Source organism: Prosopis cineraria, unplaced genomic scaffold, assembly GCF_029017545.1.
Source record: "Prosopis cineraria cultivar Desert tree isolate PC_DT_omini unplaced genomic scaffold, ASM2901754v1 PC14, whole genome shotgun sequence".
In the NCBI taxonomy this organism is placed as follows: Eukaryota; Viridiplantae; Streptophyta; class Magnoliopsida; order Fabales; family Fabaceae; genus Prosopis; species Prosopis cineraria.
The window spans coordinates 29,809,651-29,830,874 of NW_026555345.1; the positions used below are offsets into that span (position 1 = coordinate 29,809,651).

At 31.2% G+C, this 21,224-nt stretch overlaps 1 protein-coding gene across 1 annotated transcript; it reads right to left on the bottom strand.

Moving 5' to 3' along the window:
- Window positions 1–9,734: 9,734 nt before the first annotated feature.
- Window positions 9,735–13,158, bottom strand: LOC129293011 (trihelix transcription factor DF1). Its single transcript, XM_054930795.1, has 2 exons — window positions 12,659–13,158; window positions 9,735–11,829 (listed from the first exon to the last, which is right to left on the bottom strand). Exons 1-2 carry the CDS (start codon window positions 12,967–12,969, stop codon window positions 10,221–10,223), a joined length of 1,920 nt encoding a protein of 639 aa, XP_054786770.1. The 5' UTR covers window positions 12,970–13,158; the 3' UTR covers window positions 9,735–10,220.
- Window positions 13,159–21,224: the final 8,066 nt, after the last annotated feature.

Here is a 21,224-nt window from a genome sequence, read left to right on the forward strand (position 1 = left end):
GTCATGTAATCTTTAACTGAGTCACACCTCACAGTTTGTGAGCTTGAGTAGTCTAGTCACACGACTAAAGTCTTATTATGTGTTATAACCTACGATTTTAGTCAAAGGAAATAAGAAGAGTATAAGAATAGTATGATCATGCATATGTAATTATATGACATGTTACATGATTAAATTTATCACAAGTTGTGTTAATATTTTGGGTCATTGTCATATGTCTACGCGTCTTATTGTAATGCACCTTGTGATTAAAATAAAAATGAGTAATTGAGAAATAGTAACACGTGATTCATGTGTTAATACGTGTTTTAAGAAAAATCAATTTCAAACTCATCTGTTTCTACAATTAATATACAACTTCATAAAGTAGGTTTATCTTAGTTACTGAATGGTTAGATTTATCCCTCTTTTTTAACATTTTACAGGCTCTAGCTCTAGTGTAGAGAGGAAAAAAGCTCCGGAGGCTTAGGAATTTAGATATTCCTAGTATAATACCTCTAAGTTTTATTTATTTAGTATAATAGACTTAATATTGCCAATTAAAATGCATTTCATCTACATTTGTACTATATAGTTGTTTGTAATATTTGATTTGTTTTTTAGGCCTCGAGATATTATTTACGATAAACTATAAAAGTTGACAGGCCTAAAATATTAGTACAAGTGCAAGAATGGTCATTTGATTGCAATGATGAATATTATTTTGAATGCAATGCTAAAACTTTCCCCTTTTATTTTTGGTATTAAAAGTGTTAAGGAGTGAATTTTTGATATAGCTGTGTATTTGTATATGTGGTGTGTTGTGCAAGTAGTTTTAGGTCCAATAAATATGGTTTGGGTGTTACGAATGGTTTTTAGCACTTGTGTAGTGTTTTGGACACCTTTTTTTGTGAAAGTTAAGAAAAGTTATGAAAATGTGTTTAGGTGTTCAACTTTTTGGTGTGATTTGATTTGAAAGTAAAACTCATGCCATTAGTTAATTTACGTAAATAGCTTTTTGTAAACATATAGATCATCTCATTTGAACATTGAATAAAAAAATGGGACGAGTCAAAAGCTGTCCAGATTTTGCTATCAAATAATAGCAGAATTATTGCATAGGCATGCAACACGCTTCGGCGTATGGCACCTGCATCGCAGCATGTCACTTAAAGAGTAGCGCATGGTTCACAAGCCACGGTGCACGACTTTATTTTCAACATTTTGAGATTTTTCAATTGTTTTCAACTCCTTTCACTCTTTTAAGATATCCTATGCTTCTATAATACTATTTTACTCTGATTAAAGGTCAAATGTATGGTTTTTGACTTATTTTAAATTATGAAAACTTAAGATCCCGTTAATTGAAATTATAAACTTGGTAATCTCTTTATAAGTTAATCCTTTGATTATCTTTGAATTATGATTTTAATTGTGCTTAGTAAGGGAGATAATGCAAAGCCCATCCTTAATCTTACCCTGGAGTGGGTATACGGTGCGACACCCTATGAACTAGAGTATTAGGGGAATTCGTAATTCGAGATTAAGTGAGGCATCTTTAGCTGGATAACTCCTCATAAATGGTGAGTTTGGACTAGTCCAATCACTTGAGCTTAGTCCTATTAAATTTGTCAATCTATAAATTCAGTCAATAGCGTATAGAGGAAATAAGGTATTGTTAAGCATGCATTTTGAAATATCATGGGTTGTGTATTATGTTTATATTTTATGTAATATTGTTTGGTTTCCAAATGCCACCTTGCATTCCTTAATTGATTTGACATGAATTAGAGTTTGCCTTGGTTACTGAAAAGTTATACTTACCCTTATCTTTTATATTACAGGATCTATCTTTAGGAAGGTTAAGGAGAAGGCACCTAAGGCATAAGAATCTATGATTCTTGTAGTATGCCTCTTTCTTTTGTTATATATATGTAATTAATGATGATACATTGTCAACTAAGATAATTATTTTTGATTACTTACACAATCACATGTTATTTATGATTGTTGGTTGTATTTAGTACTTAATCATGGTTATGTGTGCTATTAATGTTAATCAGGGCCTAAATAATAGTGCACGGAGGTTTATAATTACATATGGTTTGTTTTCATTGATATAGGACAATTAAATTATGAGTTGTATTATTTTCACCTTCCTCGTGGTTTTTTGTTGAAATCGGGGTTAAGGAGTGAAAAGGTGTTGCAATTTGAATATCTATAATGAGATGCATTGTACAAGTTGTCTTTAGTCTTAAGGATTTGTTTAGCTAGTTGTTCTAAGCTTTTAGCACTTGGTTGAGGGTTCGGACACTTTAAAGGTGCTTAAGTGTGAACAAGGAGTGAGTTTAGTTTTGATTGTCTAACTTTTTCAAGTGATATAATTTTGATATAAAACCAGTACTATTAGCTAGCTTTCTATCGAAGCTTTCTATAAATACTTAGATCATCCTCATAAAACGTTAGAAGCTTGAGGTGTGTCGGAAGTTTAGTTTCAGTGCTGTATGTTTGACAGCAAAATGATGTTATTTTTGTGTAGTACGCCAAGGCAGATGGCACCTTCTCCATGGTACACATCATAAAGATGCTCACTATGGGGAGGAGGAGGATGAGAACCTACAAATAAAGACCAATAAAGAAGAAAACAAACTCTTTGAGCTTGATTACACATATGGCCATGAGCAAAACCCACTAAATCTTTGTTGTTTTTTGTGTGAAATAATGACTTAAAAGTGAAAATGGGATTTTGAAGGCTATCGCAGAGTAAAAATGCAAGAGATGTTTTGAATCATATAGAAATGATTGTTGGATTTCATATTTAAAACATAATACTTAACGATTATTTCATAATAACCATCAAGTATTATATATTCAACATCTGTTTCATGATAACCTTCAAATATATAAAATATATAGTTGACAATTCTTTCAAAACAAACGTCAAATGCTTATATTTTAAAATAATTATATTATTATTACTTATTTACTTGTTTCTTAATAACTGTCAAATATAGACTTTATATATTTGACAGTTGTTTCAACACAAGCATTAAATATATATATATATATATATCCAACAAAAATTCAAATAAAATATATATTTGATGATTCTTTTCAAATAATCATTAAGTATATATTTAAATGCTTGACGGTTGTTTTAAAAAAATTTAACAAGTATTTAATGCTTTTTTTTCATTTTTTTTAAATAATCATTAAATATGGATTGTCTTTTTTAGCCAATTCTATGGTAATATTCAGCAATCTCATAGTAGGAAAGAGCATTTGAAATTCAACCAAAAATATGACTAAAGCACTCGACATAATCAATCAATTAATTATGTAATGATATGAATCACTTTTAAATCAGGAATGTGTATAAACTAGAGTGAGTTTATCCACTAAAAAACCACCATCAATACTTAGCAAAAAATCATGCTATATTTTCATCTGTTATTAACAGTATCATTTATTTTAAATTTCATGTAAACGTATGGACTCGCTTTAATTATGAGAAAAAATGTATTAAATGAGACCTTGGATTTATATACTTTTATTTTTGAAAAAAAACGATACGGTACATTTATGATACCCGTCACATATTTATAAAAATATCATAAAACACACTGTGTGTGTATTAAATCTAATCATGTTGTTTTAGATATTAATTTTTCATATCATAGAAGACTTAGAAATAAAATAAAAAACATACACAAATTAATTTGCAACCTAAAATGGAAATACTTAAAAGTAAATAGTAAAATATATAAAGTTTTTATTTTTAAGAACATAAGGTACCAATTTTTTTAATTAAAAGATTATATTTCAATACTTCACAGATATATCAAAATGTATCAGTATCAAATATGATATCAACATGGGTACATCAAATAATTTAAAATATCAGTATTTCATTTGCAAATGTTCACTCAGACAAATGAAGATGGGTTAAGTATTTGATGAATGAAAAAATGGACTGACTCAACACAACCCTTTTGAAGGCCCATTTATAAATATGGTAAACCTTCTTTTTAAAAAGGACCGGCAGTGTTTGATGAAATCTTCTTTATTTCTCCTTCTTCTCCCTTTTTCTAAACTTCTTTTTGAGATGGGAAATTTTCCTACTTGTTTAATTACTTTCAATACTTCTTCCTTTGCTGCGTATAAAAGGAGTTGCATAGCGCAGAGAGACTGTTTCCGTGTTAGATATGCCAAATAGTATTAATCCCGCGCCAATCAACCTAGATGTTGCAACTAAATCCAATTATATTAATGATTGCACAAAGTTGGATTGAGTCACTAACCTATTGCTTTACCATCGAATCTCATCATTTTAAAATCTTAAAACAAAATATTAGCACACGCGTCATTTTCAACTAAGACATCGTACTTTAATTAACATAATCCTTATTTATTTCGTCTAATTATAATAACCCATTTCAGGGGTCACAGAGCCTTGACCAATTTTGTTGCCCTATTCCTTCGAAGTCATCACATTCCTTTGATCAAAGCTTTGAAAAACACACGCCATTAGTGGACAAAACCATGATCTTGCTGTGACCTTTTAAGAGATTACTTAGTGACTAATTAAACATAATTGCTAAAGCTGGTGACAAGGACGTCACTGCCTTTTTCTTCAGTATTGTTGTGTGAATATCATATTCATTTTGCCCTGCAGAAGCTAAACAGCAGCCTTCAAAATATGCATATGGTCCCTAGCTGTTCACCATAGCTCAATTGGACCACTTCAAAAGACTTTTTGATTAAAATATAACAAATTTATATTTACGATCTGATTCGGTGAAATCAACAAGTTAACTTATATTGCAGATAACATATTCGTATGCTTCTAATAATTATTTGCATGTAATTTAAAGTTCGAGGAGATAATAATTATATTATTTTTTATAATTCATAAATTAAAGAGAATTGTATAGCGAAAAATAAATTTTATTGTGACACGTCACTCATGAAATAATATGCATTAATCATTAACAAAAAAGGGTTATTGATACAAATTTAAAAATTGAGGAAAATTCATCATCAACCTTACTGTTGTGATATTTATAATAACGATACTTGAAAGAGATCTTTAAGCATTATATGGCTTAAAAAGAGCATCTGTTTTGGTAATGATGCTGCTATCCTTAATCTTGTTCAATTTGTTTTTATTAAATGTATTTTTGTCAAACTCAAAGCAGACACGAACATGTGCATATTTATTAAATTTCGTCAACAGCTTCATATGCTAGCATATATCAGATGATCAACACTCATTCAAAAAATTGATAGTTAAACTTTAAATGAATGAGAGAATAATTATAGTAATTACAAAAAATAAGTTAATCTAAATTGGTTCGAAATCAAATAGCAAATATCCCTTTCCCAAAACGACCACAAAAATCTCTCAAGAATCTGGAGTGGGCAAAATGCCACGTGTTAACTTTGACTTTCTTCTAAAGTGATTTTAACCCATTTTCTAGGAACCATTCAAATTTTCCTTTTGACAAAGTTCTTGAGGAAAGAAAATGTCTGTGCCAATACCTAAATGTAGGTGTTAATTATTTGAAAAAAATTATACATAGATAATAGATTGAGTTTGACCTTAGGTTAGGGTCATCGTCATGAAAATATATACAATTTCTCATCATGAGAGAGAGAAGGAGGGGGAAGTTACCACAAAAACCAAGAGCAAAAATGCGATAAAGAATAAGAGCATTCCCACTAGTGCTCAATTTGTTTTTCTATTATCACTTTTGATTGAAAAAAATTGTTTTTATTTATTATTTTAAGAGTTCAAGACAGCAGTAATTATTATATTTTTTTCAATTATACTTTTATGGAGCATGCGAGATGGCTATAGAGAAAATTAATAAATGAATTAAGAGCCCGTTAAAAAATTCAAAAGAAAATTTAATGACTTTGATCCCTTTTTTTTAATCCGTTCACTAAAATCTTTAATAAAAAATAAGAAAACAACTAACAAGATTTGAGTCTATAAAAAATGATTAGTTTCTCATAACACAGTAAATTAAGGTTTGAATAACCCTGCTAAAAGAGAATTGTTCACCTTTAATATCTGACTATGTATCAAACAGGATTGTATTTGATAGAAAGACACTTGTGATAATTAAAAAAAAACAGATAAGAAAAAAAAGTGACAAGGAGAGCTAAATTAGCTAACTGAAAAGATCAACAATTAATGTTGAAAGCAAGAAGTAGGACAACTAGGGTATCTACGACTTGAAATGAGACTAGTTATTTAACTAAAAGGCAATTAATATTTTGTGGCATTCAAAATCATTGAATATGGGTCCTATTTTAATTTCTCACATTTATGTTTCTTAGCACATTATTCTCAAGTTTGGTATTTTAATGTTCACGTTCTATTAATGTTTGCCATGATTTTTACGTAGTGGCAGAAAAAAGGAATGAAAAATTGAAAGATAATGTGATTGCAAGACAATACTACTTAACAATACAGAGATAATTACTAATTAATAACAATAATAAATATCTTTTTCTTTTGGAAATTGACATTTTTTCTCTACGAATAAGGATCACTCGATATACATCACATGAATATGACGAATGTAAATTAATATTTAAAAAAAAATGTTACATTAGTTGATTGATCTGACCAATAAATAATATGACAATTTCTTTTAAATTGAAGCCACACCATGTGGGAGATCGGTAGTTTTGGAAGATTAAAAGGAATAAGGAATCACTACATGTTTAAATTATCGACCACCAAACACGTGGATTTATTTTTTTTCAACTAAATTCAACACTATGACTAGAATAAGAATAAAACTACTTTTTCTTCTGGTCCAGACAGCCTGATGGAGAAAATCAGTGTTAATGCTGATGGAAATTTATTTACATAATAATAAAATATATGGTGAATAATATCATATTTTGTAACTCCCTGTGATACATATAGGAGCCAACCTGATTTTGTCAATATCGGTTACAAAAATATTAATGGTATTAAGAATCACACTCTCATTATTTAAGCATCGAAGACTTTTAAGAGAATTTTAATTTGGACATAATATGAATATGAGAAAATAAACCCTCCGTCGCTGATCAGATCAGATTGCATTATTAATTTATTGAAAGTACATTTTTTATTTGTTTAGTTTTAAAAATGGAAGCTAAAAAGAGGCATGTAAAGTGGTGGAGGTGAATCTTTACCAACCCCAAGTTGAGAATGTAATACCCATCCATGAATATTGACGCGCCTCGATGACCCATAAATTCAAAATTACATAGTTTAAAAAAGTGTTCTTTAATTTTCACACATAAATTCGAGCACGTATATATTGTTAATTGATTGTGACTTGTAAATCCTAAGTGTCAAACCATTAATCTTAAAATCTGAAATTTCAAACTGTAAAATCCAATATTAAAAATCATAGAGTTGAAATATAAGGTAGGAGTGTCCAAAACTAATCCAAACCAATTATAACGAACCAAAGTGACAAAAACCTATCAAAATTAATTATAAGATGAGATTTGGTTTTTTTTTTTTTTTTTTTTGCAAAAATGATTGGTTTGATTTGGTTCAAACTCTTACTTATGGAAACTTGAACCAAACTAAACTAGACCTTATTATATTTACTATATATATTTTAATAAATTTTCCTAATTTTTGTATTAGGAAAAATATATTACAATTAGCTAAATGTTATCTATAATTATTTATGAAATTTTCAAATTTTATTGTCAAGTGTTTTAAAGATAACATTAATTTTAAATTGTTAAGTATGCTAATTAATTGTTAAAGACAATCAACAAATATGGATATATATTGATGATTATAAATAATATTTTATAAAAAATCTTAAAACTAATCCAAATCTAAATTGAATTGAACCAAATTGCTCAAAAGCTGAACCAAGCTGATTAGAAAATAAAAATAAATTGATCCCAAATTTTAGTGAATCAGTTGGTTTTGTTTAGTTTTGTTGGTTTGGTCCGGTTTAGTTTTTCTTCAAAACCAAACTTGTCAACATCCTTAAGATTATAGGGAATAAAAAATACTCCTTCCATTCAAAAATATAAGATATTTTTAATTGAATCTCACCTCCTAATAAAGTGATTACCTACTTTCAAATTAACCTTATCTTTTCATATTTACCCCTATTAAACACCTTATAATAAATATAAAATCACTATCAATAGGGATATTTTTGAAAAAAAAACAATGATTACATCTCAAAAAATTAAAAATGCCTTACATTTTTTAACATTTAACTTCTCAAAAAATACCTAACATTTTTTAGCAGAGAGAGTAATTAACAACAAATAACATGCCTGTTAAATGAGCAACTAATTCCATAAAAAAGGATGGCATTGAAGCGCTTGCATGGCATATATGTAATTATTGTGGAGGTAACAAGATTTGGATTCAGTGAATATCTTAAATTCTCTCAACTGACATGTTTCAAATTCTTTCACCCAATAAGTGTTCCACGCAGGAGATGTTAGTATAAAGAAAACACTGAATTGCTGGTCTACTTTTAATTTTCGTACAATATATTTTAACCTTACGATTTAATTATATGAATAATATATATGACTGTAGAGAAATTATTGAACTGCATTCTCATAAAACAGTTTTTTAACTTGTTGTTTTATTTATTTCTAATCAAATATGAATTTTCAAATGTTAATGAAATCTTACAGAAGTGTAAACACTCACTTGGTAAGAAGATTTAAGAGACTCATGATAAAGAATCCAAATCCAAGCAAGGGTGTGAAATGTTGATAGCGAGAGATTGATGGAGATTGTTGTTAGAATATATTCATAAAAAGTATAAGAATGTGAGATGAATACATGAAAATAAAAATTTAAAAAAAAAGGAAAGAAGCTGGGAATGTTGAAAATGAGATGGTGGATTGAGAGAGAGAATCAAGTGATGATGAGGAAGAAGGTTCAGTAAGTACCGAGAGAGAGGGGGGGGGGGGACAAGAAGTGCATGCTAGTTAGGTTCTTTTCACTGAGGGTACGCCCAACTCGCAAGATTCCTATCTCTGGGCCCCACCCTCCACGTGGGCTGTTGCCATTTTCCTCTTCCCTGTCCTCTCTTTTCGTTGTTTTAAAAATACCGACTGAAATTATTATTTCTTACTACTTTCTTAACTATATTTTCCGTCACACATCATTGTTTTTTTAAAGAAATAAATCTTCACATTAATAATTGTAATAATGTTTTTTTCCAGCCTTTTCTGCCAGTTACAAAATGCATCCCTTTTGTGTACAGGGACTTGAGTAAGCCTGGCCTACCACATGATCATTGGGGTCGTTTCGTTTGCACAACAAAATTTCAAAATCATAAATTTTATGCATTTTCCTTCACATATTAAATTAAAATTAAAGTACATTTCCATACACAATATCATCACCAAAAAAATATTTTTACAGTGAAAACAATTAAATTAAAAAAGTTTACAGGCCTTTGTGTCTACCAATTTTTAAGGTGTTTTCCCCCTTTTTTTAAGCAACTTTAATTTTATTAAATAATATGACAATTTCTAAAAGTAATTGAAAATGAATAAGTTTCACAAAATTATGTTGATGAGATCAAACCTGTCGTAAATATACATTCCCTTGTTAAGCGATGTTAAATTGGCTCATATTGTTGGTTCTTTTCATCCGCATATTTAAATGTCATTCAAAAAATAAAATGTATTCAAATAAACATTGATAATCTAAATAGTTAGAAAAATTTTTTTTTAGAAAAGATCACTAAGCATAAGAAAAGTTTCAGGGAAAAAATAGAAAAAGGACCCCAAATAACCGTTTACCCCATTTACACCAACATGACCATGTAAGGTTGAAAAAAAAATACAAAATAAAAAACTATTCTCCTTCCCTTTTATTCGTTATTGTGAAAACTGAAAATCTTAAAATTTTCGCTCTTCCCTCAAATTATTTATTTCGCCCCAAAAATAAATAAATAAATTTGTAAAAACAAAACATGTCGATCATCATTGACTATGAGCTTCGACCACCAAAGTACCAATAACTCTTCCCCACCTCCATGCTCATGTGTCATTCTCCCGTACTTACGTGCATCCGACTTCAGCTGCAAACCCACCACCACCGCCCCGTCCGCCATATCCGCCGCCGCAAATCCTCTCACGTCGGACAACCCTCTGACCCACCTCACCCCCTGATTGGTTCACCTATTTTTTTAGCCCTTTCTTCTTTTCTCTCTCTCTCTCTCCCCCCCTCACTCAGAAGCACCCACTGAAGTAGCTGGCTTGCTTGCCACTATCTCGAAGGTACCACTTCCTCCATCATCGTCCTCGTCTTCTTGCTCTTCCCTATCCTTGTCATCCTCCTCTTCGTCTACTTCCATTGCATCATTTCCCGCGCTTCCTATCATCACCTGGGGCCCCGACGACCGCGCATCTTGCTGCTGAGGCTGCGGCGGCCACTGCTGCTCTGGGCGCACCATGAGCGGCGTAGACATCATGTTCTCCGGCGGCGGCATTGCTGTCTGCATCTTGAAATTCTTCTCCCTGTATAAAGCATCCAGCTGGTGGAAGTACGGGCACGTCTTGGAATCTTCTGGTCTTTTCTTGTTGCTCTCCTTCACCTTCTTGAAGTACTTGTTGATGTTCTCCCACTTCTCTTTGCACCTCTTCGAGCTACGGTTGTATCCCAGTCTCCTCATTGCAGCGGAGATTTCCTCCCACAACGGCCCCTTCGGCCCATTCTCCTGGTACTTCGCGTCCAGGTTTGTCCGTAGTTTTATCAGAGTATCCACTTCCGTCTTCGGCCACCTCGATGATGAGGCCGAGGATGGCATCGTCAAATTACTGTTCTCCCCATTGTCATTTTTCTTTACAATTTCCATGCTTATTATTCCCTGTTGGGTGGATGGCGGAGGCGGTGGAGTAGAAAGAAGTGGGGTTGATTGTTGCACCGTCACAGGTTGCAGTGGCTGCTGCGGCGGAGCAACGACAGGTGCTGGTTGTGGTGTGGGAGCTGCTGTGGGTTGCAACGGAGGATTGGGGATGTCAATGTTATTTGTTGGCGGTGCCGGTTGGCCGAGATTCTGCTGTTCAGCGATCTTCTGCAAGAAGGCCATTACAGCAGCGTCTTTCGCCGCCGCGATGGATCTTTCCTGGGCCAATATTTCTCTCTCCTTGTTGATCCTGGCCATCTCCTGCATTCTCCAGGATTCTTCTCGAGCCATGCGTTCGTGCTCGCGTTTCTCTATGGCTTCCAGAAACTTCTTCTGCAGCTCCTCCTGCTTCTCTATCACCTCCTTCATCAACCTCTCAAAGAAGTCCTTCCACTTCCGCTTCCGCTTCCGCCGAGCCTCTATTGTCTCGTCTGACGACGTCGAAGACGAACTAGAATTGGACAAGAGATCCGTGGGGATACTCGTGAACGGGGGTATAAAAGTAGGGTTTGCTGTTATCGTCGTTGCTGATGCCGGTGCTGGTGGCGGGTAAAATGGAGGGATTGAAGTGTTCATTGATGGAACAGTACTGGCATTAGCATGAGGAGGAGGAGGAGCATGAGGCGTGACTTGCGGGGCCACCATTATTGAAGGAGGAGGTTGGGTGGCGGCGGCTATGACGGAGACCGGTGGTGCAGGTAGAGGAGCGGAATTAGAAGAAGAGGATTGAATCAATAAAGAATTGTTATTATGATGAGGGTGGCTATGGTGCTGATCGAGAGCTTCCAACTGATCGAAGAAACGGTAGGTTTTGCCGTACGGTTTTCCGGTCCGGCCTTCCTTGGTTCGCTTGTGGTACTTGTAAACGTTCTCGAACTTCTCCTTGCACTTCTTGGCGCTTCTGTGGTATCCAAGCTCCGCTAGCTTCCTGATATAAACAAAATTCCCAAACAGAAAACAAAATAAAAAATGAAAAATGAAATAAAAGACAAACGGAAAAAGTTTTCTGGGTTTATCTTATCTCGTGAAATTCAGGTGTGAAAGCAAAGCAAGAATAACAAACATCGGGAAGCATAAGCTGAAAAATAAAAATAATTGAAAGAGGGTGGTGGGGGAGAGAATTAATTCAAGTACCAAAGAATATCGTGAAATGAAAGGGAAGATAGGAAAGAGAAGAATATATACATAAATCTAACATAACTACCCATGAATTGATGCAGGAGAAATGTTTCCCACGGAAAACATATGAACCCATTAGTTGATTGCGAGATTGGATAACCTGTATTCCTTAATTTTCCGTAACACTGTGGAAATCCTTCTTTGGACGGAACTCAATTCCAGTCGGTAAATTACTTACTTGGAAAATTCAACATGAATCGCAGTGAATGCCAGGAGAGAAAATTAAATCAAGCACAAATCATGAATGATGTGTTCTTCTTTCCCGAAATCTCGAAACAGAAAGTGGGTGTAAGAAAAGGGGAGGATTGAAAGAGGGAAAAATGCAAAAGCTAATCGAAAAGACTTGAAACTGATAGAGAGAGAAAAGGGAAATTGAAGCAGAAAGAAAACACTGCGAAAAAAAAAAGAAAAAAAAGAACCAGCTGGAGTTCTTTCTTTCTGATCAGATCTCAAGCCAATGAAGTGAATTCCTTTAGCTGGGATTCGCCTTCAATTACCAGAAAACACCGCCGTATGAATTTTGAAACGTCCCTGAACAGAAGAGGAATTTTTGCTCTGGGGAAAATAAATCAAGGTACCTGGAAACTTCATCCCACAAGGGACCCTTAACGCTGGCATCTCGAAACGCCACGTCCATGTCGGAGCGTATCTTCAAGAGCGCCAGAGTCTCCTGGCGGGGCCAACGGTTACCGCCGAAGCTTCTGTCACCACCACCACCACCACCACCCCCCTCTTCGCCTGAATTCGATCCACCGCCACCCGCCGCCGCAATTGCTGACTCGCCACAGTCATGGGCTTCTGCAACTCCTCCAGCAGATGCAGCAGCAACGGCCGCATCTTCTCCAGAGCTAGCTCCCCCACCTCCTAAAGCAGTTGAGTCCCCCAGCATAGGACTCTTATTCTCTTAATTCTTCCTCTCCGTTTCACAAAACAGCAGCCGAAGCAGCAAATTACAGTATATCTGTGCCCAGTAGAGTCCCGTGGAGGAAAAATTAAAATTATAAATCAGCCAAAAAAACAGAGAAAGCGAGGAACCAAGGAAAGAAAGAAAGGGTAGTGGTGAATTTTTTGGATGGTTTTTATTATGATGAGCCCGCAATTTTATTTATTTATTTTGGTGGGATCTGCTTGTCAATCTCAAGAACACTTTTTTTTCACTATTTTATTTAGACATTGTAATAAATTTTTCTTATTATATTTTTTCCCGTTCCGTGGAATCTTCAGTCTTTCAGTTTAATTTAATTAACCTGGGTTTTCTCACTGTAACAATAAAAAGTGGCACAGAAAGATATATATACAGATATTTATTGATTTATTAATTCTTTTCGTGTACCATTAATTCATAGAATTAAAAGCTTTTTATTATTAAATAGCCGCAGAGACTTTTTAACACCTGCACAAACAGACGATCCTGATAATAAGTTGGTTTTTGTCTGTCCAGCTATTTTTAGTTAAAAGCCGGCCCATGTAGGTCAGCCTAACATTTTTTTCCCCCTCAATTATTTTACTTTCAAATATTTTGTTTCTATTTTCTTAAAATTAAAAATTCAATATAAATAATATTCCAACCGCAATTAGATCTTTAAAAATACATAAAAAAATATAAATTTATTAATTCAAGGTCGAATTTATTAAAATGCGATAATAATTTTAATCATGAAAAAAGTTATGATTTTTTTTTTTAAATCTGAATTTAAAATTCATAAAATTAAAACGTAATTTTTGAAAAAGGTTGCCTTAGGGGTTTGGATTTCAGCGGCGGTTGGGGGTAATGAAATGACGGGACTGACCCTAACATGGTTCCAGCATTGCCCTTTAATGATTGAAGCAAAATCATGGCATATTTTATTTACATCCACGGGCTCCTGATCTGGGTTTGTCTCTCTGGTGTCACATTTTATCTGATGCGAAATTACTAATATGCTCCCAGCTTAATAAAGTTTTACTGATTGAACGAATAAAATAAAAAAAATAAAAAAAAAGAACTGGCTTTCATTTTTCAACTTGATGGGCACAACTGTAGTACTCTACATACATGTGCAGGTGTGGCCTCCCTGGGTCCTACCCTGACCGTGACACTTTCAACTTTCACAAGCATCTTTTAGTTATTATATAATTATCTACTTTAAATCAAATATAAATGTATGATAATTTACTGAACTGATTAATTAAAATAGGAGCGTGTAAAAATTACACTCTTTATCTCAAATTATAAGATATTTTTAAAAAAAATTTTCATTTTAAAATATAAAATAATTTAACTGGATCAAAGTTTTATTACGTGTGTTAATTCTAACATTATCTTTTATATCTTTATAATTAATTTACATCCCTTCTCTTTTTAATATATTAAATGATGAATATTTTTAAAAATTTATATTCTTTAAAAAGATAAGGTTATTAAGTATATTTAATAAAATTTATTGGTATATAAAATTTTACTTAAAAGTATCTTATAATTTAAAATGGAGGGAGTATAATGTAATTCATACGTCATAACTACGTGAATCAATGAATCAAGTGGGTTGAATTATCTTTTACATGTTTTCAAATTAATTTACAATTTCATGTCGACTTCCAAATTCGACCGCACAACGCTGGTTTGGACAATTTTAGATAAAGTCATACTGATGGTGAGAGAGATATTTATAAGTAGGTTTACTTCACAAGTTCATATTACGAAATCAACTATTAATCAATACGAAAGCATTAAATTCTATTACTTTAACGTTTTGACATTTGCGTTAAGTTTTTTATTCCATAATTACATTTTGTGCAATTTGCAAAATACTATTAATTGAATTAATTGAAGTATTGAAAGTGATTTTTCCTTCTTCTTCTTGTTTTTTTTTTTTTAGTGGGAACCACTGTGGAAAAACTACTTAGATGTGGGTCGTGTTATTAGGGCAAGCCATTTATGAAACAGAAGTAAATGGTGGCCGATTCTGTTCAATTTGTGACCTACCCTAATAAATGGCATCAAAATTTTGATGGCTGTAATTGTGCCAAGATCACAACTTATCGATTTCAAAAAAATCACTTTATTTTTTTAATATAAAAAGAAAATTAATAAAAATAACATTTGGGACCATATAGTTCTGGCTAGCCATATTGGCGGTGGTCTGATTTTTATTGGACAAAATAAAAGTTTTCCGTGTTTATATTATTTTATCGAAGGCACTGGCTCCTCCCCATACTACATATACCAATTATTAGCTAGGTGTTATTTTTTAAAAAAAATAAAAATCTGTTATAATTTTATTCTATGGTAACGTTGCGTTTCTATTTCAAATTTTAAATTCCAAACCATCCCTCGCTCATCCGTGCACGTCCCACTTGAAAATGACTTGCCTTGCAGGTAATTCTATCATTCTCTTGTTCCGTTTAATATTTTACTTGAGGAAGATAAAGATTAGTTTTGTATTTGTTAGTTGTCTAAATGTGAGTGGATTTAACTAGATATGAGAAGTCTCATTTCGAATAAAATTAGACTTAATAACTAATATTGAATAAAAAAAAGATCCATAAATTTAAGTCTTGAGGTTTCGAGTTAAGATGTGGCACCCTTTCACTACTCTTGCCCATTTCTCTTCTCTTATTCCTAACAAGTGATATTAGAGTTAGGTTTCACTCAAAATCTATAAGTCTGCGATTGCGCACAAGTCCAAAGCTCAAAATAGGACTAGTCCTGTAAGAAGTCTCACATTAAATAAAATTGAGTTTAATAATTAATATAAAATAAAAAAAAGATTCATGAACTTGAATCTTAAGGTTTTGATTTTAGATGTGCATTTTTCCGTTATTTTTACCCATCTTTCTTCTCTCCCTTAGCCTAATAACCCAAAAAAAAAATAAAAGGAGTAAATCAAGTCCGTTTTCATCTCATTTCCTGATTGCCATTCAATTTGTTGAGTGTGTGAGGTTGTTTGTCATTCAGGATTCAAACCAAGGGGTCTTGTTTGGGAAACATTACGTAATTACACCGGACAAGGTGTGAAAAAGAAAAACCAGTAATTAAAAGAAAAATAACAAAATAAAATGTTGCGTAGAAGTATTGATCACGAGTATGTTGGGTTGTGCTTTTTGATAAATCATGCTTTATGAAATTCTCTTTTTGTGTTGTGGACTTTTTGTGCCCGTAAATGTATGTATCAGAAATTAATCACTCAAAACCTCCCAAAATATCACTAGCTAGCGCCAATCGAGAGATGCATGTAATTTTCCGTCTTTTTGTCAGCATTTAGTGAATAGGGACATGAGTCTTTGTTCTGCCAATTAGTTTGCTGTAATTTCCTCTTTCTTCAAGCTTGCCACTTGTAATAATAGTAATAATAGGAGTAGTAATAATAATAATAAGAGATGCATGTAATTTTAAATATTTTTTAAAGTGTTTTTAAAGTGCAGTAGGCATGCTGTCTTGATTTTAATGAGCTTCTAAAATCTAACTAACTTATAAAAATTAAGAAAAGTAAAAATGTCATCAATAGACATTGATCCTAATGAAAGGGATTATACCCGTTTGAGCATAAGGCTTTGAGTTTGAGATTGTATAAATGTAAAAAGAAAAAAGAAATTGCTCTGAGAAAGCTACCTCAGCATAGCCCTACAATACTCAAATCTAGCCAATTAAGTCACATAGCTAATAAACAAGAAAAACATGCCTAATTGATGATACAAAATCAGTAGAAAGTAAAAAATTAATTTATTGAAGTTAAATCTCGCGTAATTTTTTTATTTTTATTTTTTTGGCCAGATTGTACAATATTTGGGCATAAAGAATGATGAGCCTATTGCAAAAAAAAAATGAACCGTGAAAAATAAATTTTACTAAAATTTATTAAAACTACATCATTAGCTAATTAATTGATTAATTACTAAACAATATAACAATGTGACCCTAACACAAAATTAGAACATAAGAAATGACATGCAAGTTTTTTAAAATTATGAAAAATCATATAATTTTTTATTTCCAATGGTTATTTTAATTTAATTTCAAAATTTTAATGAAGAAGATATATAATTTTTTCATGTCGGAACAAATTATTAAAGAGTATACGAATTATAAAATTACTATAATTTATTTTACTTCTTCAGAACAGAAAAAATTGCGATGGATCAATATATTATGAAAATTATTCAAAGTCAATGATTGAGACAGGGGAAAATGGGGAATGCAAGGACATGAAGGATGCAATATCGCAGGACCCACTCAATTAATATGCCATTTAATGCACAAATCATCGAGGATTAGCTTTTACTCGTACGCCTATACCATAATTGGGTGTACAAATTTAAGATTAGTAGAAAGTACAAAGGGAATCATATCGCAAGGGTATTTTGGTCAAAACAAAAGGGTTCAAAAGACATGGTCCCAAGGGTACCATTGTAATTTGCCAAGAGGTGGACGTGTAAGTTAAGTTGACATCAATGGGAATGGGCATTCCCCTCCTTTTCTTCTATTTTGGACAGTGGTGAATGAATGATAATAATTGGTTTTACTGAAAATATATATATATATATATATATATTTTTAATGAAAGGCGAAATTCTATTGATAATTGACGAAAAACTGTACAGAGGAACCGAACAGGACTAGCAAAATTACATCAAGGAATTTTAAAATATATTTTTAATTGAATTACATGCATTTTAGTATCTTGTGGAAGTCTAATGCATATATTATAAGGAGAACATCAATGAAAAACTCTCTTAAATAATTTAATAATTTTTAAAGAGTAAATATTAAAAAATTAATAAATGAAATTATTATTTTAATAATAAATATCATATCTATCAAGGTCTTTGTCAGATATTAAATTATTTTTAGAGTCCTTCATTGATATTCTCTATAAAGCAAATTATATTTATATTATTCATAATTTCTGGATAAATAATAATAGTTACGATAAATTATAGAGAAAATTAGCTCAATGATCTTAAAAAATACAACTTTCATAGATTATAGATGAAATTTTTAAATATTTTAGAATATGACCTATTCATAAAATCAATTAGCTGTATTTTTCTTTTTTATCCTCAGAATAAATTTATTATTAAAACAAATTATATTTGATTTAACTAATCTTTAGCTGATTGGATTTGTCATTTTTATCATCAAAAATTATATTGTGCGTGCTCCCTCTCTGATTTATCATCTCTGAATATTTTCTTCATCATATTTTTAGATTTGATTTTTCTTGATCATCACATTCATCTCCTATAAAGTACTTTTTTTTATCAAATTTTTTTATCTAATTTTCCTAGATCACTATCTTCATCACAGAGCTTTTCCTCTCTCTCTCTCTCTCTCTCTCTCTCTTTGTTTTTCCTAGATATTATGAAGAGGATATTAGACATTAAAAAGAAAACTCCATTACTGATCTATGATACTATATCATTGATATTCGGCTGTATATCAATGATAAACAAATTGGTGAGTTAAAATCACTAATATGATTTATATATTAGTGATATATAATTTTATATCACTGATATACTATCGTAAATCAACATAACCAGATAATCAGATATAAACTTGTTTATAATTGGTATACAGTGTAGTATCAGAAATTAATAACACAAAAAACACATAATTATTTTCTCAAAATAGATCAAATAAAATCTCAAGAAACCATCGCTTGAACTCTAACTTTTGTAATGGAGTCTAATTGAATTTCCTCACCTTGGATCTCCAGCTTTAGTATGGCTTTGTGTAAAAGCTGAAGTTTCAAACTTCCTTACCTTGCATTCGTGATTTTTGAACCTAAATCTGTAACTTTTAGTTTGCCTTGCCTTGCATTCTTGTAGTTTCCCAGCTAAATCTCGAACTCTGTTTATCCATTGATGTGAGCTGTTTCGTTGTCTACTGTCAATTTTTTCATCATTGTGATCGAGAGTGTAGTGTCGTCTCTACATCTTCAGGTAAGTGAAAGTGAAACCAGTGTGAAAAGGGAGAATCAGGGTATTATGGTGTTAAAAGGTAGTTTTGTCTTTTGCATCAAAGGTAAATTAAAAAATAACCATTATCTTAATTTAAAAAAATGCGGATTATTAGTTTTATTTAACTATATAATGTTGGCTAAATTTGCTAAAGCCCCTAAATTATATTCTTACCGTTTAATATTATAAGATATTTTTAATCAAATCATACCTTAATGACTTGGTTAGTTATTTTTAAAATCACATAATATTTTTACATTTACTCTTATTTTAATATAATATCTCAATTAAAAAGTCTTATTAATTATATTTTAAAAGACTCAAAATATTTTATATTTTTGAACTTTCTACCTTTGGCAAAATGCATTATATTTTTCTACCAAGGAAGTATATTTTATACTATTGTTTATTCATATTGATCATTTTATGTTCACAAACTATATTAAAATTTAGTATTAGTATGCAATTTAGACCTGGACTATTAGTTGACACATTTTAAACTCTAAATAATTAAAGTAGTGCAAGTTCACCTCCCAAAGTTAAATTAAAGCAAATGTCAATTATTATTTTTAAAAAAATTAGGCTTAATGTGCAATTTTTTTTTCAAAGGAGGGTAGGACAAAGAGGGAGAGTGGAGTTTGGTAAAAATCACACATTAAATTTCATTTTTTTAAAAAAAATAATGGATGCTTGCTTTAATTTAATGGTGGGGGCAAAATTGCTCCTAAAAATACAATACACGGTTTAAATTACATATTAACCTTAAATTTTAGATGATCCAATTGAGTTGAGTGAATGGACATGAAATCTAATTCAAGAGAAAACAAATTCTTTGTTATTAATTCGGCTAAATTGATGTTGCTAAAAATATTCCTTCTTTTTTACGGATAAACTCACAAATATACTTTTCCAGTAATTTGCACATTTCTTTTTTTAAAAAAATCAAGTTCTAGAATATTTAATGAAAGAATCATACTTAAAGCTGTATAAAAATCATCTTTACTAATTATTGACTAAGCTAACTCATAAATGTTATTAAATTAATTTTTTTACATAATCAATAATTATATTAAATCATAATTTACAACCTAACCTTATCTCAAATGTTACCATGCTTTAGTTGGATGTTTACCATTGATGTATGAAAATAATCATAAGTTTCTATAATCTCTTACAAAAGAGAAGAAATCATGTGAAAGGCACTTCCTTGTACATAAATAATGGTGAGAAGGACCCCAAAAAGGAGTTTAATTAGGTAAAATAAAACTGCCTTCTATTTTTTCATCATCGATCATTTGGCTGCATTTAATTCGTCCCTGACCCCAGTGAAAATTTCAGATATCGGTCATCTATATATAATTGCAGGTTTGGTGGCTTTTGAACCTCGATCGTCAGCATAGTTTTGAAAAGTAAATCCCACAAACAATATTATTAATATTCCTGAAGAGTTTTGTGAAGACACAATAACACACGCATGTGTCCTGTGGCAGAGTCAAAAATTTTTATTAGGGGTAGTCGAGATGAGAAAGTATATTTTCTCTAATTTTATTTATAAATTATTTTTAGTATATTTTATCAAAATTAAGAAAAACATTAAATTTCATTAATTTTGTCTTAAATTTAGTAAGTTTTCACTTTTAACCCTAATAAATATTCTTAAATTTTATTAAGCATTTAATAAGGGTAAAAATGTAAAGAAGAGTATTGAAAATTGATAAGTTTCTTATAAATAAAATTATTTTTTTTTCTTCTTCTCTCTGTCTTATAAATAGGATAAGAGGAATATATGATAATTGAAGGAAAGTTAATTCTTTATATATTACTGACATAATAGAAATATTTCACCATATATATTTATATTCAATTTTACATATATATAAATAAATAAATACATTTAAGTTTTGTTCATCAATCTTTTATGGTATAAAAATCATTAGTTATCATGTCTATAATAAACATTTTACCAATTTCCTTCTCAATATAGATTATCATTAAATTGGTAAAAATTTTATCTTTCCCAGAACATTAAATGATTTAAATACATTATTCAAATCTAAAGTTTAGTTTAATGTAATAAGCTATAGCACTTGCTTATTGAATTTACTATTTAATTTCTTCAATTGAGAATCATAGTAAATAAATATATCAACATAATAATGATGTTCAATTATCACAAAATATTTACGTCGATAAGATCAAATT

Excerpts from the sequence above, each read along its gene's own strand:
- LOC129293011 (XM_054930795.1), bottom strand. The coding sequence starts at position 12,969 with ATGCTGGGGGACTCAACTGCTTTAGGAGGTGGGGGAGCTAGCTCTGGA. Across the intron at positions 11,830-12,658 it reads TTGTGGGATGAAGTTTCCAG|GAAGCTAGCGGAGCTTGGAT; the intron begins GTACCTTGATTT and ends TGTTTATATCAG.